The sequence below is a fragment of the Carassius auratus genome, chromosome 4 (genome assembly GCF_003368295.1).
Source record: "Carassius auratus strain Wakin chromosome 4, ASM336829v1, whole genome shotgun sequence".
NCBI classification, from domain to species: Eukaryota; Metazoa; Chordata; class Actinopteri; order Cypriniformes; family Cyprinidae; genus Carassius; species Carassius auratus.
The window spans coordinates 16,451,720-16,479,572 of NC_039246.1; the positions used below are offsets into that span (position 1 = coordinate 16,451,720).

Here is a 27,853-nt window from a genome sequence, read left to right on the forward strand (position 1 = left end):
AAGCACAACAGTGTCAAACTAATAAAGTGACGGCATTGTTTCTTTTTCTAAGAGTTTATTCCCCAAACCATCACATATACTGTATGTTTTACTATTCACATCATTTGCCATGCATAAATGTCTTGTAATGCAATATTTTGCCTTCACAAGACAGATCTGCATGATATAGTCATCTGTCAAGCAATCAGTGTTTCCAGTGATTTTGTGTCAGTTATTCTAGATAAGAATCTAGTTAAGATATATTATTGCCGTCCATGACAGAGAAATACAATCTAATGTCACTCAAATGATCAGTGTGTGTGCAGTGAAGTAGATTTAAAGTTCATAAATTTTTCTCCACTGACACCTGCAGATAGATTCCTCAGACAGGTCGAGTCTGCCGAGGAATGATCAATACCATTGATTGGAGTGTTTGGTGCCTAAAAGAACAAGATGAAGGAAGCGAAGCATGAGGGCGACTCATGTTGAATTATTTTGGGTCCTCAAGTTTGTGTCAGCAAGTATGCAAAAGAAATGGGGATCAGTAATATCAAGCAGCACCCTACGCAATACGAGCAGTTAATTTGTTCTATTCTAATGAAAATAATTTAAGTCTCATCAAAATTATGAATCAGTGTTTTGAACAAATGTGAATAATTCAACGAGTCACTCAAATACAGACATACATACATAATTTTTTTAAATAAAATAAATAAAACAACATGTCAATTATTCAATGACTCACTCAAAGGTTTTAATTAGCATCAGTTCTAAATGAATCAGTGTTTTGAATAATTTGAATGAATCAGTGACTCACTCATAAAGAGCGTAATTTGTTTCAGAATATTCAAAGTTTTGAACAAATTGATTGAGAGAGTGGTTGCACGTACCAGCTACGTAATATCCATTCATTGTTCATCTTTTTCTGCATTATGGGGCACCATGCTAGATTTATGCCATTAAGTCATGCGTACAAAACGTGTACATACACACTATGGTCAATTTCAAAGTCATTTTACACCATGGGCAATATTATTTATGGGCTGCCAATGAAAGGATAGTATTTATAGCGTCTGCCTTCATAAACGTGTCAACCCTCTTACTGGCTGCTTTCTGTTTTCTGATTTCTGTCTGATGAACATCCTTTCGAAAACAGCATCACTGTCACTGCTGTGTACAAGACCTCATCTGTTCATGATCATTCTGCCATCAGCCATATCAAAGCCCCAGGATGGACAAACCGTAAGACATTTTTACAGCTTTTTTTAATAAATCATTTTCTGAAGAAGAATTTGTTTTCCAAGTTAGCGTTTTCCGATATTTGAAAGATATCACAGATGCCAGTTTTATTTGATGTAGGAAGTATCAGGTTAAATGGGCATCTATGAGCAGAATTCTATTCTATGTTTTCTGAGTTATGCACTTGTTTTCACAGACATATTCATGTTGATTCATAGCTTTGCATTGATTTACAAAAAGGTCAGTGTTCTTGACAAACGACACTTCTTTCAATAGCGTATGTTCCTTCAGAAAGTCTTTACTAATTACGTTTACATGGACAGAAATACAGTCTATACACACTATTTTCCACTATTTTTTCCAGTGTTTCTTTACAACTGCTCACAGATGACACTTTGAGAGCTACACGGCACGAAAAACTACTTAACACAGATAAAAAAAAAACTAAGATGAAAAAAATTGAAAAAAAAAATTCATTTAAATTTTTTTAAATATAGTATTTAATATACATTTTAATTAATATTAATTAACAATATAATTTTTTTCATACAATCTTTTATTGTGGTATAATCTTCAGATAGACCCCTAATTTCTATGCAATAAATAAATGAACAAACTGTGGTTAGTCACTGTACATGAGCAAGTGGATGATTCTTGGCCAGAATTAGCTTAACTGAGGTCCAGATTGTGTGCTTTTGTAGAGGTTTAGCTACACGACTACAAACAGTTACACTAATGCTTGTCCAATGGACTGAGATGTGTGGTTTCATCTCACTAGCAGGTTCTGATGTCTCAATGTGGCCTCACAGCAATGATCTCACCAGTCTGCTGAATTTGGATGCCTATATGAGATCCTGTGTGTCTTCATGACTGTTGTCACTGTTCCCTCACACACAGCTGGTCCCTCTCGGTCAATGGCAATCATTGTGTGTGTGTCTTTCAGGCACGGCGGCCAACGTTAGATGGTCTCATCTGGAGAGATGGTTGATTACAGAGGGAGACATACTCAAGGAATGCTACAAAGATCTCGGGGCCTTCAGACACACACATGAAGATTTCCATGAGAACTTGCCCTTCGCTGGAGCCTGTTATCATTTGCATGGCTGAGACGAAGCAAGCGTCTGTTACCCAAGGCTGTGGCGATAAGCCCAAGTTGCAAACACAGACTTCACCAAAAACTTTTATAGGAGAATCTCTGGAATGTTCTTCCGCCTCAAGCTATTCAATCACACCTGCTGAAGGAGAGGTTATCTGTGTACACTGTCTGGTCACCGACAGCAATGTGTGCAATCACAGCACTAGGGCTTCTTCAACAACTCTTGTTTTCTGGTTCGGCTCTTCTGCATGATGTTTCTCTCTGGCGGTTTAAGAAAGCCTATTTCCTAGAATCCAAGAGCTTGTGCAGCAAACTCATTCCAACAGGGTTTTTGACATCAATCATTACATAAAAACCAAACACAGCGGTACAAAGGTTAATAAGAGAAAGACGGGCTGTTTGTAGTTTTAAATACTGAAATAGATGTGTCTTTCTTTGTACTAAAAGCACTCTACCATTCTCCCTCTCCTCTTCAAGTATTGATGTAGAATCTTTTTGTTAAAATTAACATGAGGTAACAATGGACGCCATTTACTTTTTAATGCATGCTATAGTCCTATTGTAAATAACTCACTGGGAATGTTATTTTAAAGGGAAAACACTTTATTTATAATATAGGGAAAGATGCAGCTATTGAACTTTAATGTGCAAGGCTTCCTTTGGCAGCTGATTGATATTGTAAACTGGTATATATATGTGTATGTGTATATATACATTTTTTTTTTTACTTTCATAATCAAACACACTGGTATATAGATCAAACAGTTTTATTTCTAGTTGTCTACATATTGAATCGGATTCGGAAGCAAATAAAAAATGTAGACTTCTAACTTTCTCTGAACCTTTTTTGGTGGCATAAATTAAAATGAAAAGATATCTAAAGATATCTAAATATCTAAAAAGATATTATTAACCAACAAGCAGATAGCAAACTCTCAATCAGTCAGGTTGCGTTCTTGCATGCAACAGCCACTTTTCACCATCTAATCCATTTCCAGTGTATACAATCAAGTGCTGCTCTACATTTTTCCAGTTTCACTCAGAAATGCATCACATTACAGAAATAAGACAGACTGAACATGACAATTCACACTGACTTTAACTCAAGCATGATGAATGTGTCTTAAAAATGCTAAAGATAAATGTGTACATTGTGGAGTTAGTGAAGCCATTTATCACATGGTCACTTCTGCTTTAAGCTTTCAGAAAGTCTGCAATCATCTTTCAATTTAAATACAGCAGCACAAAGCAATGAGGTATACACAAACTTATGAGCAACAGTAGAGCTGTAATGATATCTTTTGTTCTGTGGCGGAAGGAGAATTTATTTGTGCTATTCTATGCTGTTGAGACTAATTGAATGTGCGTCTTGTTGCAGATTTAATTTGTGTTATTTGTTATGCTGACTGAAAGTTTGTGTGTGTAAAAAAATATAAGAAAAACTCTCCCACTCTTTCTTGAGGTGATATATGGAACTCCGTATTTCATATCTGGCCTGATTCATTTCCACAAACTTTGCCTGTACCTGCTGTTATCAGAATACACTATTATTATCAGCATCAATTTCTCAGACTGGTCTGTACATAAAGATATGAAACACAGAAAGGGAAAGATAAATAAATAAGATTAAATATAAATATTAGATTAAAATAGAAAATGCTGACTTGACTAAACAACTAACAGCGATAAGTTCAAGTTGAAGTACTAAAGTAAGGAAATATGAGTTTTAAGTAATATGTACAAATATAAACTTTAATAAACTAGCATTAAGATGAAAACAAAAAAATATAAAATAAAATCAACCCCCTGAAAATAATAAATACCATAATAGTAGCTAATTAGTTCATATTAAAATAAAATAAAAAATTTGATGGACCGACACTTTTTATTATACTAATAAATTATTCTCAGAGCTGGTAAATTTCAGAAGGTTAGTTTCTTTATAGGCACATAAACCCTTATCTACAAAACTACATATTTTTACTCACTTTTGTTCCTTTGCAAAAAGACACAGATGAATGAACACAAGTTGACCTTTTGTAGGCAAGTTGTCACATACTGTAGGAACTCACCACTATGAAATCCTAATACAAAAATATGATGCTCCCGGAATAAAAAATAAAATAAAATAAATTTAGGAGAGTTCAAGTATTTTAAAACAATATACAAAAGCACAGCAAGAAAAGAAAAAAAAAACATGCACAATTAGTAGAAAAAAAGCTTACTTAATAAGATGTAGTCTTTGTGTGGCCAGCTTCCTTGTGTGACCAACTAACCTCAGTCTCACCTATAAACAGAAAAAACAATAAACAATCTATAGATAATTATAAAAACACACAAATAGTATGCACACTGCATGAGAAACCACTCTACTTCTTGACTCTTAATTTATTTAGAATGCCAGAAAATAAAAATAATCCTAACGCCTTAAACAAGACTGGATTTCATTCACTGACTAAACATGCAATTAGACCATAACAAGCATACTTCTGTTTTGTTAGCATGATACTGTTAGACAGCTGCTCAGCTGTCACAAGTAATCGCCACAACACACATATATCATAAATCAAAAAATGACCACAAAGGAGTGACAGAGTTCAGTAACGTGACACAGTAAGATTAATATTTCCTCCAGCCTGTACCGTCAGGCTCATTGTTTTCAATAAAATGTCATGGCCCCCCATTACATAATCACATCTGCGATTTGGGATCAAGGTTTTGATGCAATCAATGCCTATTAGAATCAGCCAGTATTGATTGAAAGCAGAGAGCTGATACCATCTCTCCATCTCTGGCCTGCTTAGATCATAATCTCTCTCTGGTCTGCGTAGGACTTGATTGGCATTAATAGGTCAGTGTGTTGCCCAGGGATGCAGGCGAGGATAATTTTTCACCACTAATAGTGTGACTGTAAACTGCCCCCAGACTAATTAGGGTCAAAGGTGGAGGTGCATCCTGCCCCCTCGGTTGTCTGGGAACAGGACAGAACTTGGGACGAGAACTTGTGAACCAAACAAAGTGTGGGATTCTCATTTTTTTTGGCTTACTTTCACAAATTCAGGGCCACTACAGTGTTTTCCAACCTATTTGACTCTAAAAGCCAAAACCAAAAAAGGGTTCCTTATATTGGAATGAATGAATATTCTACAATGATTCACTTTATTACTGTGAGTGAAACACAAATTCACCAATATTTTCCTCTCAAACAGAAACATGTTGTTTGTTGTCTGCTGTACTGTGTATGCAGTTATGTTTGATATTGGTTTGTTTGGCTGTACAAAGTTAAACAAACTAGCTGTGTCCCTTCTAAAAAAAACAATGCGACGTTATATAACCTTAACGCGACACCTTGCGTTTGATTACAAGCTGTAATAATAAATGATGCAAACAGCCAATCGAATGAAACATGCCGAGAGAGACACTTTTTACTCTCGCGAGACAGTGAAAGCACGCGATTTGCTCAGTTTTTATGACATAAGTAAAAGAATAATAATAATAATAAAACGTTTTTGCGAAGGATTGAATGATTTAGACGCCTTCTGGAAGAATTCTAAGTAGCTGAATATAATAATAGCCTAATAATTAAAATCTAAAATAATATAAAACTGTGGATGTATTTATGCATAAATTAATTTACGGTAGCCTAAGCTATATTTCCACAAGGAACTTATTCATTTTCAAACCTTGCAAATTAGAAGATATAGATATAGGTTACATACATTTATTTAGATGTAGCCTACAGCTCCACGAGATTTATTCATTTTCAAATTCTATTTCTTATGTAGGCTATTTAAGTGTAAAGACTTTTATTTAATTGTAAAGAATTTTCTTAAGAAAGAAAGAAAGAAAGAGAACATACAAGCAATAAAGATTTTGTTCCAGGTTACTTTTTCAATTACTATTTCTTTTTATTGCACTATTTAAATTATTATTTTTGATTATTTTTAATCTTTTGAAAACCCTGATATTTATATTTTAAATTCATAATTTCTTTATAGGTTTAACAAAACAAAACTGAAATCTTTCCAGTTACCCCCTGTGGTAGATACCCCTGAATGGGAATCACAACGCTACCCTATACATGGAATTCTCTTTGAAAAAATGAGAGCGAGTGTTTGTATCCTGTGGGAGTTTCCTGTGCGTTTTCACAAGGTGACATTTAAAAGACAGTTTCACACACTGCAGTTCAGCAGCCATGAGCAGCTGACACATAAAAACCTTTATCACCGTCAAACCACACGGCAGAGAAGGACCAGCATCCTCTTTGTGTGTGTGTGTGTGTGTGTGTGATTGTGTGTTTTAGACAGCACCATAATAGTAGAAGCGAGCAGCGCAAGTGTGTGTTGGTTGATAATGTCCTGGAGCGTGTGCATGTATGTGTGTGTGTCTCAGACCATGATAAACGCCACAATGTGCACCTGTGTTTGTGTGCGTCGATTGCTAATTTAAAGGATGGTGAAAGGTGTGCCGGTGGTTTTCAAACTACAATTTTGAATAGGCGCACCTGTGTTAATTTTTAAACAAGGAAATGTTGAAAGAAATTGTCAGTCTAGCAGCATTTAATTACAGGTGCATCTCAATAAATTAGAATGTTGTGTAAAAGTTCATTTATTTCAGTAATTCAACTCAAATTGTGAAACTTGTGTATTAAATAATTTCAGTGCACACAGACTGAAGTAGTTTAAGTCTTTGGTTCTTTTAATTGTGATGATTTTGGCTCACTTTTAACAAAAACCCACCAATTCACTGTCTCAACAAATTAGAATATGGTGACATGCCAATCAGCTAATCAACTCAAAACACCTGCAAAGGTTTCCTGAACCTTCAAAATGGTCTCTCAGTTTGGTTCTCTAGGCTACACAATCATGGGGAAGACTGCTGATCTGACAGTTGTCCATAAGACAATCATTGACGCCCTTCACAAGGAGGTTAAGCCACAAACATTCATTGCCAAAGAAGCTGGCTGTTCACAGAGTGCTGTATCCAAGCATGTTAACAGAAAGTTGAGTGGAAGGAAAAAATGTGGAAGAAAAAGATGCACAACCAACCAAGAGAACTGCAGCCTTATGAATATTGTCAAGCAAAATCGAATCAAGAATTTGAGTGAACTTCACAAGGAATGGACTGAGGCTGGGGTCAAGGCGTCAAGAGCCACCACACACAGAATGTCAAGGAATTTGCTGAACCTCAGACAACATCAGAGGCGTCTTACCTAGGCTAAGGAGAAGAAGAACTAGACTGTTGCCCAGTAGTCCAAAGTCCTCTTTTCATATGAGAGCAAGTTTTGTATTTCATTTGGAAACCAAGGTCCTAGATTCTGGAGGAAGGGTGGAGAACTTACTTGAAGTCCAGTGTTAAGTTTCCACAGTCTGTGATGATTTGGGGTGCATTGTCATCTGCTGGTGTTGATTGTGTTTTTTTTTTTGAAAACCAAAGTCACTGCACCCATTTACCAAGAAATTTTGGAGCACTTCATGCTTCCTTCTGCTGACCAGCTTTTTGAAGATGCTGATTTCATTTTCCAGCAGGATCTGGCACCTGCCCACACTGCCAAAAGCACCAAATCTTGGTTAAATGACCAGGGTATTGGTGTTCTTGACTGGCCAGCAAATTCACCAGACCTGAACTTCAAAGAGAATCTATGGGGTATTGACAAGAGGAAAATTTGAAACAAGAGACCAAAAATTGTAGATAAGCTGAAGGCCACTGTCAAAGAAACCTGGGCTTCCATACCACCTCAGCAGTGCCACAAACTGATCACCTCCATGCCACGCCGAATTGAGGCAGTAATTAAAGCAAAGGAAGCCCCTACCAAGTACTGTGTACATCTCAAGTAAATGAACATACTTTCCAGAAGGCCAACAATTAACTACAAATGTTTGTTTTTTTTTTTTTGGTCTTACGAAGTATTCTAAATTATTGAAAATAGGTGGGTTATTGTTAAATTTGAGCCAAAATCATCACAATTAAAAGAACCAAAGACTTAAACTACTTAAGTCTGTGTGCAGTGAATATCTTTAATACACAAGTTCCACAATTTGAGTTGAATTACTGAAATAAATGAATTTTTCCATGGCATTCTAATTTATTGGGATGCACTTGTATACTGTAAGTAATTGAAATCTGATTTGGATAGGTCTATCCAAATTTGCATACATTTACAATATTCTATTTTATTTTTGTGCTGCTTTACACACCCTCTGTTCCCCATGTACAGATATTCCAGTTACATACAGTGAAACATGATATAAGACCGCGAGGAAGAGCACTTCCATGTTTAAAATAACACAGGTCACTGCTGTTTTCTTAAATTATGCTTAGCATTTAAACCATTTTATTATTTTAATGGAACAAAGAGTATTATTGTCTCTGTTGATTCTACTATCTTTAGCATGTCAGCTTATCTAAGTTCAAGTTCGATAATATGCCCAAAAATGGCTTTTTACATATATCAGTGCTGTCTTTATACATGTTATTTCCTACTTCCCTCTTCTGAAGTTGTGATTATGAGTTGTCATGTTCTAGTGTTGGAAAGAACAAGAATCATGGAGGACAGCTCATTCATGAGTTCATTCTTGCCCATTTATTGGGAAAATCTTATTAGAGCCAATAAATATTTAGTTAATATTGGAGATTTAATCAATTCATTGGTAACCACATAAACTTTCAGCTTGTTGACAAAATCAAAATCTTGTAAAAAGCCATAAAAAGTCAATGTAAATGTGAAAAGCATTCCACTCAGGTTAGCTAACATGCTAAATTAAGCTGCAACACCAAACAAGGAACAACTTTGTTCCATTTGAAACAGCATCACCCTTCAAAAATCCAAATGCTTTGCCAAGTATATAGTGTATTTAGTACATCATTTGAGACTACAGCAATGAATATGTGCACATGGACATACTGTTTGATACTTTCAACAGAAGCATGTGGGCTTGTGTCATATATGTTTTACCGTAATTGAAATGCACTGTGTTGTCTGTACACTGCAAAACAGAGGGTGTGTTAAATAGCATTGAGGAAATGTAGGTGTGTGTGAGCACTGCAGTTTCCTCTTCTCAGAACGTCTCATTATGATGAAGAGGATCTGACCTCACTACTGCAGTGTGGTGTAGTCAGCATGCATCTCACACCCTGAGAGGAGAGAGAGTCTCTCCCTCTCTCTGTACATTCAGCTTCCTCCTGGAACAAAATTAAATAATAATAAAGACAATAAAAACTACATTTTTTACATTTTTGAACAAAATGTGAGAGCTTGCTGCTATGACAGTAGGGTGCTGTTATGCCTTTAGTAGTGTTGTAATTGCATTGCTATGAGGTTGTAAAGTGGTTCTGGCTGGTTGCTAGGGTGTTTCTAGGAGGTTGCTTTCTGGCTTATTTAAAACAGGCTCATCCATCTTTTTAGTAACCATGAGGATTTCAGTTAGAACTTGTCTGAACTTAATGTAAGACTTATGATAGAAAGTTCCTGCCTCCTGGGCCAAATAACAGAAACAATCTAAAGTGTGAGCTAAATTTCAGCAAACTTTTACACCCCCCCCCAAAAAATCCATTGTCTATATTTTTGCTCACATAGAAATCATTTTCAAACTAAAACGTTCTGTTGGTTAACGCTGGAAACTCTGCATAGGAAAATCTTTTGCTTAAGATTGTATAAATTCCTGTTAAATTTACCACATTTCAACCATGAAAATTCATTAGTCAGTGGTAAAGGTGTAATCACACTCTAGTTACATTTTTCAAAGCAGCTGTCTGTTGGTCAACGTGCCAAATCTGAGTGAAACTAAAATTTGTGTGGCTAAATCCTTTGGCATTGGAGTAATCCCTTTGACTGTATTTCACCTGTGGAATTCAGCTCAACAACAGTAAAGATCACCTAGTGACATTTCTGCAAAACAGCTTCCTGCGGGACCAACTTGAACCCACTGCGAAATCTGCACGGGAAAAACGTCTACCATTGAAAGACATTGAAATTTTGCTTGTGAAAATGTAGCAAATAATTGTAAAGATGCAATTACACTGGTGAAATTCCAGTGAAGTGACCAACTTAAACCCATAGTGTTGTATATATTTTGCTATTGCATGAATCCCTATCAAAATAAACATAATTTAGAACGCTCAACAGCCCCAGATTCCTTCTTCACTGTAACTTTATATTATGTATGTAGCACAATAATTTGAGGTATCGTTCATATTTGTAGCACAAATGGTGCTGAAGTGATATGTCAAAGTTTAATAGCAAACACCACTGAAAATAACAGTTCCAGAGAATACTTCCTCCCTTCCTTTCTCTTCTTCTCTCATTTATTTGTAAAATAGACACCTCCAGTGAGGCTCACCTTATTAAGTATGCTCTGTCTAAACCAAACTTCATCAAACACAGCCGAAGATCTCTGTTGACTCAGTAACGCTCAGTGATGATGCAGTGTTTCAGTTTAATAGAATAATTGAGTCTCTTTATATTTTATTGACTCTTTGAGAATAAAACACACAAGAAAACCCATGCCCTATCTACCCTCAGCTGCCTTAAAATTCATTTATTTTTCCGCCAGCTTTCTTATTATTGATAAGACACGACTTTGGCTTTATTTGAATGTAAATGAAGCGTTAGATTAACCCAGGCCATGGATTTGAAATATTACAGATGTATTTGTAGGGAAATTAGATTTATTCCGCTGATCTGATGGATTCCTCTGATGGCTTTTTTCTTTTCGTCCTCTTTTTTTATGATGAGCACATATTTGATTTCGGAAATGGAAACAGCGCAGGCCCGCTCGCTCCATCTGCTGATTATATCCCATGATTACTGAGGTGAAGGTAAACAGAACTCACTTGATGGAGGAATCTTTGGGCCGCCACATGTTTAGAAGATTGAAATGAGGCGACAGTGTCATCCATGTCTGAATTCTGGCTCTGTATTTTATCTGTCAGGTCTGTCTGACATCACTACATTATGCAAGTCCAGGGCTGTGCGACATACATTACTATTTGTGACTCAGATCTCAAAAAATACTTTTCAGTGCTAAATATAATGAACACAATGATAATATGATAAAAATATGATAAAAAATATCCTGATATCATAACGAAGACAAAAAACTAAACAAGTACTGTAGTTTGAAACATTAGCATAAACAGAATGTATGTTTTATGTGATAGAGGAATATATAGACAGAACATTAGTGTGTACAGGGTAAGTGTATTCCTGCCTAAGGCTGTCTTTGCTCTCTCCTTCATGGCCCGAGTCCCAGCTCTCAGCCTGACCTCTACACCACATACAGAGAGCAAATGAAGAGGAACTAACACGTAGCCCTGCATCTCTCCCCTCCACTCGACAAGCCTTTCGTATCTCTCTTTTCCGCCCCACAATTCCCTTTTATCCTCTAACCATCTCTCCCTCCTCTCTCTTTTTATTGCTTTCATACCCGTGCTCACCTCATTGCTCCTTTAGGTTTTTTTATATTCTCTCCACTCACTCTAAGGATAAACTTTTCTATTTAAAATAGCATTTTCATGAAATCCAATTTTCTGCTCAAGGTGTCTCAAGAACATATGTTTCTATATTCTTGTTAGCTTTTTCATTTATGCTAATAAGAAGCTCTATAAGAAAGAGCAGTGCATGTTTTTCAGACTTACGTGGTAATTTCATGTTTCATGTGTTTTTAAGTAGTTGCAATATATACCATGTTAGTCATTCATTACCTAGGTATATATCAAAGTACTGTCACAATAACACAGTATGATTTATGATACTTTTTTGTTTTGGGAAGTTAGTTTTGCAATGGTAAAAAGCAATTTTTATGAGTTATCCCACCACGTACCATCTGTTCTCTTCTCATCTCATGTTCAAATTTTCTTCCTTCAATTTGATATAGTTGTTCGCTCCCTCCTGGGAAGTCAAACCTGTATCCATTAAAACACATTAAAAATATTTGAGACCATAAATATACATGCAAACATATGAATGCCAACCCACAATTGAAATCCGGAGAGAGGTTTCTGGAGCTCCTCGGTGCACAGGCACGACACTCTCATAAATGGGTGGAGGGAGGGAATCTGTGATGTGTGTGTGTGTGTCTAGGGTCTCATCTCTTGTCCATGCTAATGAGCGTAAAGTGACTTCACTTGCTGCAGCTGTCCGGCAGGCTGCTCAGAGTTGATTGGTGGCAAAATAAATAAAGATCTAGACGATGTGGTTTTTGGATGACTGCTTCTGTCCTGAAGGTCCGAACACAGAGACAGTGAGGGTCTGTAAGAAGAACACAAATTACAATTAACACACTGTACATTCTGAGATGCAGATACTGAGTCATAGTGCATAGTGGGACATTAATGCATATTATCACATGAATTGATGAATTACAACACTATATAACTTTGCATACAAGTTTGAGATCAATTAGAATTTTAAAGAATGAATACTTTTCATCAGCAAGGATGCATTAAATTAATTTAAAATGACAGTAAAGACATTAGTGATGTTACAAAAGATTTCTATTTCAAATAAACACTGTTCTTTGGGCTTTCTGTTCATCAAAGAAATCCTGAACCATCCTGGATTCCATGAAAATATTATGCAGGACAACAACATCACAGTTTTCAACATTGATTACAATAAATGGTTCTTGAACACCGAATCGGCATATTAAAAGGATTTCTGAAGGATCTCGTGACACTGAAGATTTGCCAGCTTGGCCATTACAGGAATATTAGGCCTACTGTTTTACTGTATTATTTTTGGTTACACTTTATTTTAAGGTGTCCTTGTTATAGTGTAATTATACTTAGTGTAAAAGTGCTGAGTAACTTTATTTACATGCACATACTTACTACATGGTTAGGGTTAGGGTTAGGCTTAGGGTTACTTGCATGTAATTATGCATAATTTATTGTTATTAAATTGTAACATGTAACAAGGACACCTTAAAATAAAATGTGGCCTTATTTTTAATTAAATAAATGCACTTAAATGCTTAGACAAAGCCTTGATAAAAGACTTCTTTTAAAAACATTGAAAAGTCTTACCAACCCAAAACTTTTGAACTTATACAAACTGTAGAGTTTGTATATTGTATGTATGTAGAGGCATGTATGTATTTTGTATGTAATGGTCAAAAATCTACTTTTAAATGTATAAGTCACACAGAAATGAAACACGTCTTCATTTACTCATTCTTATGGCCATTCAAACTTGTATAATTTTCTTTCCTCAGTTTTTATGCAGGATGTTTAAATGCCGTTTTCAACACAATGAAACTGAATTGTAGTCATGTCGTCTAGCTTCAAAATGTATCATAAAAGTACCATAAAAATAGTCAGAACATCTGTTATGTGCATATTCAAATTGGAAATAAAATAAAAGAATCAGAAATACAGGAAACGTCACACTACAGGACATGGCTATCACTGCTTGAAATTTCATGTCAGCTACTCACAAATATATTACCATCTGCTCACTGGGCACCAAGTAATCCAGGTTTCACCAAGCCCGTCCACAGTAATTTAAAGCACACAGCAGACTAGTCTCCTTGCAGAAATAAATGCCACTCAAGTCAGTGACCCTGATCCAAAGCCGGCTTCATTACACGCTTACTGAACATGGACCCTTCTTCACCTCCTCCTCAGTCTGGACTCGCATGTCGAACGGAACATGTCTGATAATGACGACTACCAGTCAATCATTAAGCTATGCTCTGCCTCTGCCGCAATGATCTCTGGACCTTAAATGTGCCAGTAGTGAACAGAATTGGAATTATTTGGGGTATAAAATGGCTGTCTATTATCTGTGTGTGATGGTGTGTGTATTGATGGCCTGTGGCTTGTGGTATACGTCACACTTTAGCATGTGGTAATGACAGTCCTTGGGCCACAGAGTCTCATTATGGACACACACACACACACACACACACACACACTCCACTAAAGGTTATGAAGAGGGCCAGTGCACTCTGAAATTGTTCTGTAAATAAGCACAGCATTAATCTTTAACCCCGGCCACTGGATTCCCCTCTGGGATAGTGCAAATCTTATGTCAGACTTCAGCTGCCAGCATTTATTGGCTTGATTTGTCATTGTGCTGATGATATAGTTATAGTACAGATTGAGATATTTGTCTCTATGGTGTATCGGCTCCAGCAGGGGTCAACTGTGAAGATTGTTACGGTGTTGTTGACTGGAGGGTAAAAACTTTGAGCTGGAAAGGTGCCTCCAATCTCTCATTGTGCCTACAACTAACAAATGACTGACAGAAACATCCAAGATGTGTTTGTGTACGTTTTAAATGCTATTTTGGGGCATTTTGACACTTTTACATATTTTATGTTTATGAGTGGGACCATTATACCAAATGTGCATGTCCAAGTTGAACCCTTTGCAAAATCTAAGTCTGTAAATCTTTAGCCTAAGCAAAAAATTATCAATTGCATGGATTCCTATTAAAATTTGTTGAAGAGCGGTAAATGTCACCACACTTTTGGTATGAACCAAAGAGTGGGATCTGAAACGTGTGAATGAGTCGGATGAACGTTCTGACATACAGCATTGACATCGATGAACTGGTGGGTGAATTCATTGGCGTTTTCTTGTTTTTAATGCACCACCATTACTTTGCCTTGCTAATGGTTAGATAAATATAAACATAAATATGGAGGATGAGTGAAAAGTCGGATGGTAGAAGATGATATACGTGGTGGGATAACCCACAATATATTGAGTATATAATACAATATATTGGAAATTATGAATATTATTAAATATCTATCCCCTGCATGCTCACCAATTGAAATAAGAGTATCGAAGAGTGCTGTATAATACGACAATGCAGAAAACACTGCCAACCGATTTTATATTCGTTCAATGCTTATATTCTTGAGCCGTTTTTAGATCCTTAAGGAAATTAGGTTTTATATTGTGTCCTTTCAGATTTCAGATCATTCCTAATATTGTACATTTTAATCACATAGGTCTATTGAGATGTTACCCCTTCCCCCCCACCACCAACCCAACAGATTTCAAGTAGAGTATGAAAAGATAGTGAACACACAACAGGCAGTACTACAAAATCCAGCAGTTAGCAAACAAATCCCGAAACTATTTAGCATTACTGTCTTGTCAGAATATTTGAAATGATCTAAAGCCTGTGTATTTGCATAGTGTGTGGATTCTGGTCTGCGTTTTGCACATCTAAAGCTGCACTGGCTGTTTTCCGAGTCCCGAGAAACACTTGAGACCAGAGCAATGACACACGGCTCACCAATAAAACATCAACACTCTAGAGGTGAGAGAGAAAGAGAAAAGCGTTTCTGCCTCTCGGTTTGCCTGAGGGAATGCTATCCACTCCATTTTTACATGAAAGACCTTTTCTGTTTTTGTGATTGAGGGCATCGGGATGGCCTGAGGGAAGAGAGTTTGTGGGGGAGCGTTGTAGAATTGGGGGCGTGTTGGATGGTAATTCGCACGGAACAGCAAAATCCAATCATCCCGTTCAGTCAAAGCGCTGAGCACACAAAAAGCTGCCGTTCTCGTCCATACAAACATGTGCGCTCTTCGGGTGGATATGAATCTGCTTTATTCGCGGTCGATTGAAGACAATGGTGCAAGCCGCAGATAAGATTCGCCCGGTCTCCTCGGACAGAGAAAATAACTATTACCCACCCACCTCGACCCCCCTCGAAAACATACACACGTCCCAAACGTCCCACTCTCAAGCAATGAACACAGATAAGCAAATGTCATGTCGTTTTTGAGTTAACCCGCATTCAAAGCGGTCGCCGTCACTTTCGTAATCAAAATCAATAACACCCCAAGGGCCATGAAGGAAAGAAAAAAATAAAACAAGCTAATAAACAGATGCTAATGAGCCCCAGAGAAAGGTCAAGTCTAAACAAAAGATTTTCCCCTTATAAATATTTAACCATGATTAGTATTACAGGAACAGGTAATTAAGCCATCAGGCATCAGGGCCGGCTACCTCTGATTGGGCTCTCATTTAAGATTAGTTCTCTTGAGTGAAGGACCCCTCAACAGCCCCTAATGGGCTTCTTTTGTCTGTGAAGATGTCCAATGAAAAAACAAACCACACACATAAAGAACGCCAATGACTTCTGTCCTGGAGATAACAGAATGCAATGAATGTAAAAGAGCTATTTATAAGATATGACTAGTAATTATATGGGTATTTGCATATGATGATATTAGTTTTTCAAAAATAGAGCGTCTGAAGGAAGAAAGGAATGAGATCTGAAATAGAATTGGCTGTACACTGTATGCACAAGGGGTCCCGGTTTGTGCCCGACAGGCTGATCAGCCTTACAGGCTCTTATGGTAAGGGTTAGCAGTAGGTCAGGCACAAAGCAGGACACCAATGGGCCTTAGTATAAAGGCAGCATACATGACAAGCCAACATGCACTAGGTGAAATCGACTTGACAGATATATTATGAGAAAACAGGAAAACCAATGCAGAGAGGTTGAGAAGTGACAGCTGTGCAGACTTATTCAAACTCCAATTTTTGCTAAATACATATAAATGTGTGGATTTTGAAAGCATAGTTGAATAATGAATTAATGATTAAATAATAGACTCAGTCACATAAAATTAAAGAGAATAAATTAGAATGCAAATTATTATTTTATCAGTGTTGTTATTGATACCTTCATCTAAAATGAACTACTTCAATTGAAATAACAAAACAATTTAATGAAATGTAACAATTGATTAATTGGAAACTAATTTGAAATACTAAAATAATGAAAAAAAAATAATATTTAAAATGATTTAATCATATATGTAATCAAATACAAATAATTACAAAAACAAAACTAAAACTTAAAAAACGCAAACTGTTCAAAAATAAGTGTACAAATATAAAAATAAACAAATTCAAAAATATGATTGTTCTAAGAAATGTTTATAATAAATTATTTTATATAATATTTCATAATAAATTACAAGTATATAATTAAATGTATATAAACTAATTCAGATTGAATGATTACAGGATTATAGGTTATGATAACTAATGAGGATGAAAACATATTGTGACATATCAGGACACAACTCTGTATAATGACATGGGTATGACACAGGTATTACAAGGAGAGGGTGACTTATGAGGACATAACCCATGTCCCCATTTTTCAAAACTCTTATAAATCATACAGAATGAGTTTTTTTTGAGAAAGTAAAAATGCACAAAGTTTCCTGTGAGGGTTAGGGTTAGGGTTGGTGAAGGGCGATAGAAAATACAGTTTGTACAGTATAAAAACCATTACGCCTATGGGATGTCCCCACTTTTCACAAAAACAAACATGTTTGTGTGTGTGCAGGTCAGTCCATGAGGACGGCTGTATGTTATCACTCTTATGCTATAACACACACACACAAAAGCAGGTGTGTGTGCAAACTCATCATAAAGGCTGCAGTTCTTGGAATCCCAGCGCTCTTAGCAGGAGGATGTGAGGGAGCTTTAACACGTCTAACAGAAATTACACAGCTTTGCAGGTGAGTCAGGAGACAGGTTTATTCTTCTCCACACGTTCCCTTGGTGGAATCTCCCAACCTTGAGACACAAACCAATAAAAGCGGACGAGAAAGCAGTCATATACCAAGCGATAATGCTCCCGCCTGCGTGTGTGTGTGTGTGTAAGAGGCAAAAAGAGCGAACGATTCTCTTGAGACAGACACTTGACATTTGTTGAATCAGACAATATATTCAGAATGTGTGACCGAAAAAAGGAGAAATGAATCACTTTTTATCTTTTCTCATTCCAATCTCTCATTATGCTAAATTTATCAACCAGTTCCGGTCCGGTGTGACTCTGTAAGCTTGTTTAATAGAAGCATATCTCTCCCTTTTCCATTCCACACTAATAAAAAAAGGGGTTTGTGTAGGATTAGGGCAGGGAAGAGGACATTACTGCCTTGTAAAAGGGACTGAAAACATTTCGGTGCTCCTCAGAGGGAGGGATGAACAGCAGAGAGTACATGAGCGGGAGGAGGCAGATACACTAGCAGAGGAAATCATTCAAATCCCCTCAAAGGGAAAACCAGTTTTCCAGTCTCACAGTAAAAGGGATTGAGAGTTCACACATGGATAGGTTTATGTTCAGTACACTCTGCCTACAAAACAGCAGCTCAGAGAGAGAAAAGTATATGTATACTGAACGCTTGAGTCAGTGTGCACCTGTGGATCACTGGCATTTACACACTGGCTCAACCTGTCAAATTACCACATGGAAGCTGAAAGCTTGTTACTTTAAGTCAGCATGCAAAGAAAATTCACACTGTCTATATTCTAAATGCATGTTATTGATCTTATTGTAAACAATAAATCTACGCATGTGTTTCATTTAAAAAAAAAAGTTTAGATTTTTGTAATCTTGTCTTAAAAATGTGAAATCAGGACCTGGAGAAAATGGCAAGACTTCTCTCTGGTGATGTACGCTGGACTTTTCCAATCGTTTAGTCCAATTAAACCCCGCCCCCTTCCAAGCTCATCATCTACCTAACTCAATGCTTGGATGCTCATCACAATGTAGAAGATCTGTTGCTGCTTCATTGTGACTTTAAAAGGTGAGTGCATCATTTTTGCAATTTTGTGACTATGCAAAAATAATATTTCCCCGCATACGAATATGCATACTTTACTTCTATATAGTATGCAAAGTTTGTATGCCAAAGAAGTATATCCAATTACATAGTATTCAAAACACAGCAGGTGAAAAGAACCCTTATGACCTAATGTTTTGGCAAAATTCAGAAGAACTGATGAACACTTTACTATCCCATGAGGCAATTGGAGAGGAGTCGTGAATGCTGGTGGGAGAGCAATGCATCTGGTGTCATAATCACATGTAGTAGATGGAGTTTGTCAAGATTGCATTGATACTACACAAATATATACGATATTTAACAGTCATTATAAGTAATAAGAAAGTTCTTAAACTTACACAGCCACTGTTTCCATCCATCCATCCAATCTATGTCTGTATGGCCTATAAACCATTCTTAATGCTTTACTTTTCTATACTTTCATTTTCTGGTTAAAAAGATCAATCCAAATCAGTTAACTCAACAGCCATATTTGCAACGACTCCAGATAGAAATTTCTAGCATGCAAGACCAACTCCTGTCTACCTAAATGGGCAAATACTAAAATCTCAACTGATGCCCAAATTCATGTTTAATTAACACATTTCAAGTGAGCAACAAATTCTCACATGAACTGACTCAAATTTTGTATTTTTTTATCCTCAAATATTCCTAAAAAGCTTTATATTTCAGGTTGGTCCAGCCAATGTGGCGTAAGCATTCCAAAATGGGCATCTCAACATACAAAATGTTTCAGGAACAGTTATGTGATGACTTCACCAATTGCTGATTGGCTCTTTTATTTAAAGACTAGACTTATTCTGCCAAAATTGCATATGCACTTTCTACATTTGTGGTAATGAGTGGATTATATAAAGTCTTTGGTTCAACTCATGAATTATTATCAAATTTGAACTGCATTTCTGTATCCTGTTGGCTACATCCAAATTCAATTGAAGGAATTAATTTGGAACCTTAAAGTTATTCTTAGTTTAATTCCAAATGATCATGCCATTTCTCTAACAAAAGCATTTTTATCAAAAACAACTTCTTGGGGAACTAGTAAAGTGGAGTAACTAGCCCTTTATTATTTATTTTTTTGTACTTTTTGTAAGTAAAGGAAGTTAAACTTCTATCAGCACATGCTACACTCCTCCATTTTTCTCCCACTGAAAGGTTCATCACTCACAAACACGCACCCAGAGACCAGGCACTCACAAACCTTCAGCCCACAAGGTCACTCTCCTGTCGCCAAGACAGCAGCACTGAAGTTCATTATCGTGTCTCTAATCTCAGGAGGAAGTATGCATGTCGACTGTAACCTTGGATTCCCTTGATCTCACGCTCTCTTGCAGACAAACACAAACTCGTCACTTCCAAAAAGAAAAAAGAGGGTTAGTAAAGATAGCCACAGAAAGAGAAGGCGAAAACAAGCAAACACTCTAAACTTTGTCCAAAACACTTGTCTATCCATAACGAAAGTGCTAAGTTTTGTACCTTATTTACTGTTTCAATGTTCATTGTAGAACCGTAAGGGTATATGCTCCTACTCTAACGTACTAAAATCAATCTTTTAATGGTAGAGGAGGTACAAAACTGTCACTTAAGGGTTCTTCCCCAGTGACATTCACAGTAAATCCAGGAATGTGGATTAATATGGTAAATTATGATTTTATGTTAATTTAAATTTTCAGTTTGTTTTGGGATTGAGATTGAATCTTTCTTTTCCAATTTAGTCAGAATCTCACTCCTTTTACCTGCACGAAGTCAATGAGACTCTCATTGATACATTATTTAGCCAAATTCAATTAATTCTACATGCCCCATTTTGCCTGAATTACATTAGCAGCAATTAAAATAAAGGTTCCAGCCATATTTAACAGGTCAATTAAAATAACCTTTTGGGCAAATGAAAAAAAGAAGAAGAAAAAAAGCAGCAAAGGACCTGTTCAACTTTTCAGGAGACAAATGACCGGAGCGGTTATTATATACAGCTGAGCTCCTTGTGCACAAGAGAATGAAAACATTATTTATCAGCAGTTGATCCAAATGAAGAATTATTCCAAGATGGTGTCTTAGCCAGTGGCCCTGAGGAGAGCAGACCGCAGCGCAGAGAAGTGTGGGTGAAGATAGAGAAAGTCTGCAGTTTATAAATTATTTGGAGCGCATGTTAGAGGATATAGCGTGTTAATGAATAGAGCCATCAGGCTAGCAGAGCCCATGGAAAGGACTGCCATCTGCCTCCCCATTATAATAATGAACTCTGTTGCCCCACGGCAGGGCCTGTGTGCTACAAGTGCACAAAACCAGAATTATATAGCAGAATGTCCCAGTAAACTCCGCCCCTGGAGCACCTACAGTAGATAGATTATTCGCACCTCATTGCTTAGACAAATGCAAACTACTGCTCTGAGAACAGTCGAAGTGACTTCAGCTAGGAGTCGTATTCAGTATTTTTTGTGTATAACTCATAATAAGTTATTTAAAGTATTTAAAGTGTCTCTGTCAATTACATAACAGCAACATTAAATAATCTATAAGTAATACTAGCTTCAAAACACAGGGAACCGCTGAGTCATCATTGTAAGTTATTGTAAATACAGGATTGGAATCACATGAGGGTGAGTAAATGATGACAGATTTATTTTTTTATTTTATTTTTTTTGAGTGAACTATCCCTAAATAATTAATATAAGATTATTCATATACTAGTGTATCTGACATGTCCATTTATTTTGCATAAGTTGTTAAATGTGCACACCCCAGACTGTGACATAAGCTATAGGCTACTGACTACATAAAAACAAAACGCAATTTTTTTTCTTTTTAAATAATATTTTTATAGTTTTTTTTAGGATCCCACCCCCCCAACCCCCCTTTTGGTCAACATCAACCTCTACCGTCGGGTTCAAAAAAAAAACCAGCATGAACATTCTTCAAAATATCTTTATTTCATTCTTACGGGTTTAGAATGAATAAGGCTGAGCAAATGAGGCCAAATTTTGTTTTCTTGGTGAACTATTACTTTAAGATGTAACGGAATCTGAAATGATGGTTCAGTTGTCACTCAAATAAAGCCAGTTTTAGTTGGCAAGGATTAGAGTACCTGAGAAACACAGAGAGAGAATCCATAATCCCTCGGTGAGAAACTCTCTTCGATTACAGCCGGCAGAAACATTCACACAGCACACAAACAGGAACAATCTGAAAAGCTATCAGAGAAAAGGAGTAGAAAGAGAGGAAAAGCACTGATAAAGTAGACAGGACTTAGGAGTATTTCCCCTGTAGCTGCTCTGAGGGGAGGAGATGAGAGCGAGATCTGCCCTGAGAGGAATAATCTTCACAGAATGAAGATTAACCTCTGATTTCTGAGAGGCAATGACGGAGAAAACCAAGAGCTGTGAGAGACAGCCAACATTTGTGGGCACGATGTCAACGGCACAAAGGTAGACATGAAAAGACTGGCAGGAATAAAGGGCATGGATCCATTTAGCGTGCAGATGAAGAATGATATGGATTACAAATGCAAGAACAGAGAACAGGGGAGATAGCCATTTTTACAAAAGATTAAAGATATGAACATTTTCTGGACTACCATACACCACAAACATCTTGTAAAGTAATTGTTTACCCAAAAATGAAAATTGACTGAAAATGTACTAGTGCTGTCAAATTATCTAATCGCGATTAAAATGTACTCACTTTTCAGGCTATACAAAATGTAGATGAGTTTGTTTCTTCATTGGAACAGGTTTGGAGAAATTTAGCAAAAAATCACTTGCTCACCAATGGATCCTCTGCAGTGAATGGGTGCCGTCAGATTGAATGTTTAAAAAGCTGACATAAAAAAAAAAAAAAAAAAAAAAATTCCCCAATAATTCACAAGTAATTCACATGACTCTAGTCCATGAATTCATGTCTTCTGAAGTGAAAATCTGCATGTTTGTAAGTTGGTTCCAGGTTTTCTCCATAATACTTCTTTCTCCAGCAAATAATAATCTCTTCTGAATCGAAAAAATATGCATAGGTCAAGCAAGTGAAAACAGTTAGACAAATATGTTGGTAGATTTTGATGTAAGAAAACAACAGCAGATATAATTTTTCACTAGATTAAGCATTATTATGCATTAGAAGCTGGTATATTGGCTAGAATCAACGGTTTAAAATTAAAACACCTTAATAATTGATTTTTATTTTACAATCACGCAGTTTTTTTTCACCATATGCTAATTGATGGACTAGAGTCATGGATTATTGTGTTGTTTTTGTAATCTGTTTGAACTCTCATTCTGACGGCACCCATTGCTCAAAATCTTTTCTGACAAAGAAACAAACTCATCTACATCTCGGATGGCCTGAGGGTGAGGGTTCAGCTAATTTTAATTTTTTGGGTGAACTATTCCTTTAAGGAAGTAAACTAGGTTCATTTTGACTACCGAGGGTCTCAACTAGAACGTACCTGACTGACATGGTTTCTGAGGATTCAACAACCTTGGCCTAGAAATTGTGATTCATTGTGTGGTGTTGTCCATCCAGCCTGGGCCTTTTTTTAAAAAAAAACAGCCTTCACTTAGTCAGTCCAACTTCCAATATCTTCATAACAGTGTCTTAGGGATGTGTGTGTGTGTGTGTGCGTGTGTGTATATGAGAGAGAAAAGGAGATCCAGCAGAGATGATATGTTTGTGTTTGCCTTGTTTTCAGACCAGCAGTGCACAGAGAATGTTCATCTGGCATGGAGAGGAGTTCTCATGGCTGTGTGTGTGTGTGTGTAGCTGGTTTTTGCCTGAAAGTGAAGAGGCATTTTCACTGCTCTCCAGAACTACTGGAGCGACACTGCATAGTCTGATGGATAAATTTAAAATGGTGAGGAGAATAAGTGAGGGGAAAGAGATATGAAAGAGAGAGAGAGAGAGAGAGAGAGAGAGGCTATGCTTAAGGATGGAAACGTGCTTTTACTCTATTCTCTATGGCAAAAAAGGGTTTTCATGGAACTATTCCTAATCTACAACTCAATGTCATCAAAGAAACATATAATAAACTTATCATAAAAAATGCCATTGCATATGCCATTATTTAAAATACATTTATTTCATACTAGATATACTTTAAATATATTTATTGACATATAACTTAAGACTAACTGACAAAAAATTATAATAAAAATTTATCTGGAGTATTTATTTATTGTACAATGCACATTTCTTAATATTATGCCTACCATGTGTTAATATCACTAACAATGATTGTATGCTCTTGTATGGTGATAACAATTAAAGTCTACCTGTAGTACACTTGGAATAGTTCCACTTTAGCACAATTCAAAGTATATCTTTAGTTGGACTTCATCTCTACTTCTGCACAGTTAAAGTGTATTAAGCACAAAATGAGTTGTTGCAATGTAGCAGACTTTAAGTGTGCACTACCAGTTTAGGATACCAAAAATACAATTGCAGGGTTTTTATTAAGCGCGGAAATATGTAAATGTATTTGTAGTATACTCCGCACAAAATAAAAGTATGTCAAATACATTTTAGTTTTTTTTTTCCCCACTAGGGAAAGTAACAAATGCTGTCAATTTAATTAATTTAGTAAAATACAAAATTTGGCATAAGAACTGAAAAATAGCTAGATGTGATCTGATTTGAAACATTAAATATATGTGGAGCAATTTAAATAACTGTATTAAAATCAATTCTAAATAAAAAGCATTTAAAAGCTTTAAAAACCCTGCATTTATGGCACAGGACTGAAAAATAGCAAGACCCAATGTAATGTAGAAAAACAGTTAAAAGAAACAGCGCAGACAAAATGTATGTGATTTGACTGAACAAGACAAAACCTCAAAATCAATTACTAAATAGACTGGATTTGTAGGCTTTTATATCAAATATCATGTGATCATATCTGATTAATGCATTGTCATTTACAGTATTTAATTTGTTTCATGCATTTAATCAGGCCCTAGTATTAAGACAATAATAGGACACAGTCAAAAGTGGCTTAGGGTTTGAATAGTTTATTCTTTAAAGCAGACCAGGTGAACAGGCCTGACCTTTTTGTGTGAACGACGAGACAAATAACGGTAATGAACATCACACGCAAAAACACAACGAACAGCTGAAGGATGTGACTAGTGCAATGGGAAGTGTGATTGTGGTGGGTTAGCAGGGTGGATCACAGGTATGATGACACTACACAACCAGACCAACTCAGAGTTCTGGGATTCTACTGTGGTTGGGTCTAGAATGGCTTAGTGCGGCCAATATTTGTTGTCTAGTTAGGTTCTCTTCACTGTGTGCTATCCTTTGAGAACCAAAAAATGGTGCATTTTCTGGTTCAGGTGCTCAGAACCTTTGAGTTCCACCTACTGTATGATCGCCGCTGCTTACTGATTCTGTCCATTTGAGAAATGGATACCAGTTTCCCCTTTACTGGATAAAGGTGAAATAACAGGAAGGAGGTAGAAAGGCAAAACTGGTTTAGGAAAAAAAGCAAGGTTCAAGGGTATCTAGCTCTCAATTCACTGCAGATTCTGCTTCAGCTCTGCTCAGGTGTGTCTTTGGGTGGCGTCTTTCCTTGGCAACAGTCGATAAACGGTGAGATCACTGATACAAACAGGTCTCCCACTCTTCCTGCCCAGAGACTTAACCTCCAGTCCTCAACTTGTCCTAGACAAAAAACAAAACAAAGTGTGTTAAGAAAAAAGCGAGAGATGCAGTGGCACGTTTCCACGGCATTTGCATGCAAATTCACAAGGAGAACGAGAGAGTGAAAAGGAAAAAGGAGTGAATGTGAGTGCATGTGAACCACACAGCAAACCAGGGAGGAAGCAAAAAGCCCCAACACAACCAAACATAAACATGTGGCTCTTTCTTCCCGTCAATATGCATCTCTCACAGGCTACTGCACCCGATAACAGGAAGTAAGAATCCCTAGAGTGAGAGAAGGAGAGGAGAAGATAGACCGGCGTCACGGTCTGTCGTCAAGACTATAAAAATGGAAGAAGCCATAGAGACATTCTGAGAGAAAACAACAGATCTGTCCTTATTTGAACTCAGCAGCTGCAACCATTTTTCTATTCATATTTAACATCTATTAAGAAATTAAATGAGGATATTTTTTTGTTCATGCTGTTCTTTTCCATACAATAAAAGTAAATGGTGACCAACTTTCAAGCTGAAACAATGCATAATAAAAGTCCATAACATACTATAAAACAATCCATGTGAATAGTGTGCTATATGCCAAGTTATATGAGTAATTTATGTGAGAAACGCATGCAAATGCAAAAGAATTTTCAACAAAAATGTCTTTAATCTGATTTATGGTATATGTACACATGCAAAGCACCAAATTTGAAGATGTGCATATATAATTTGTTTTGTTTTGTTATTATTAACAAAACTGAAACAATTAAAAATCTACATCAATAAATAAAGTTGAAATCAAATTAATGACATATTTTAGATGAAAACTTAAATTAAAACGATTTAAAAATGTCACCTTGCCAAATAAATTACATCAATTATTTTTAAACTAGAAGTACTACAATTACTAAAAAGCTAAATAGAAATATTTTTATATATATTTAAAACTAAATGAAAAATATATATATAAAAAAACCTTTAGTATAGGGGACCAATTATCTTTATTAACATATAAGTACTGCTTATTAATATGCCCATTATTAACACATTATTATTAGTAATTATTAAGCACATATTCGGCATGAACATATTCTACATCCCTAATCTTACCCAATACCTAAACTTAATATCTTACAAACTAGTAAAAAGTAGCAAATTAGGAGTTTATTGAGGCAAAAGTCATAGTGGTGTTAATGTTGAGAATTGGACATTAAAATAAAGTGTGACCAAAAAAATAAATAATACTATTAAAAAAAAAATACAAACACTACAGAAAATGAAAAAATGCATAACAAATACTAAAACGAAAATGAAAATTGAAAAGGCAAAAAAAAAAAAACTAATAAAATGATAATAAATACTCTAATAGTACACAATGATAATAAAAATCATTGGTCACCACTTACTTTTATTGTATTGAAAACAGTAGTATGTCATCTCTTTTTGTAATCTGAAGATGTACAATATAGGCGTAAATAAATCTTTAAGGCACTGCAGTAAGGCAGTGCATTTCTGTATCTCTCTCACGCACTCACTGTTTATTTTGAGCATGATTTCGTAAGTTCTAGACTAGAGAAAAACACTCGTACAGGTGGTGGCATTTGTCCCAAACCTCTGAAGGACACAAGTCTGAGGCAGTGGAAAATACGCCTTGGCACAAACAGATGCTGTAGTCACAAACTCTTCCACTCTTTCCTATAAGAGTGGACCACAGTTGAGAGAAGAGAAGAAAAGAGAGAGGGAGGGAGGGAGGGAGGGAGAGAGGGTGAGGAGTGTTTGACCACGCGTTAGGAATAAGAAAGAGCGAATGAGAGATCGCTGACGATAAAGTAGTATTCATGGTGCTTTGAGAGGAAGAGGGTGTATACTTTATCTCTGGGCTCAGGGCACTATCGGCTCGGGGTTGTACCGCAGTCACTGCTTCACAAAGTGATGGAAGAAGGAGAAGAAGGTCACAGCCAAAATATTATCAGTCCAGCAAAGATAAACCATGGAGTAATTACGTCCACAAAGCCACAGCCGTGACCCGAACACCGTTGTTACCGTCTCTAGTACTCAGGCCGTATCAGGGGAATTCTTTCCTCTTTCGCCCTTTAGCAATGGTGACCACTGATTAGAGCCCCTCTATCTAGATTCTTTCAATAAGACTTGTTTATACAAATATACAGAGCTATCCGGTCCTTGTTCTCTGAAAATGACAAAGATAAGATCCTGAGGGACTTCCAGATCCAGACAGACAAGCAAGGACTGGCCAGAATATCAGACATTGTGATCTACAGTGGCGATAGATGGAAGTCAAAA

The 27,853-nt window shown here is 36.5% G+C and overlaps 2 protein-coding genes across 4 annotated transcripts in view; both read right to left on the minus strand.

Moving 5' to 3' along the window:
- LOC113060741 (plexin-A4) overlaps window positions 1–12,178 on the minus strand; it is a 214,922-nt gene extending 202,744 nt beyond the window's left edge. Inside the window, exons 1-2 of the mRNA XM_026229904.1 lie at window positions 12,136–12,178; window positions 4,540–4,601 (exon numbers count right to left, since the gene is read on the minus strand). The gene's annotated coding sequence lies outside the window, so the exon portion shown is untranslated. The remainder of the gene's footprint in view (window positions 1–4,539; window positions 4,602–12,135) is intronic.
- Window positions 12,179–24,908: 12,730 nt separating this feature from the next.
- Window positions 24,909–27,853, minus strand: part of LOC113060755 (MICOS complex subunit Mic19-like) — a 57,998-nt gene continuing 55,053 nt past the window's right edge. For all 3 annotated transcript variants that reach the window (XM_026229931.1, XM_026229923.1, XM_026229940.1), the window contains one exon: window positions 24,909–25,573. In XM_026229931.1, coding sequence (XP_026085716.1) covers window positions 25,550–25,573 — 24 coding nt within the window. In that variant the 3' untranslated portion in view covers window positions 24,909–25,549. The remainder of the gene's footprint in view (window positions 25,574–27,853) is intronic.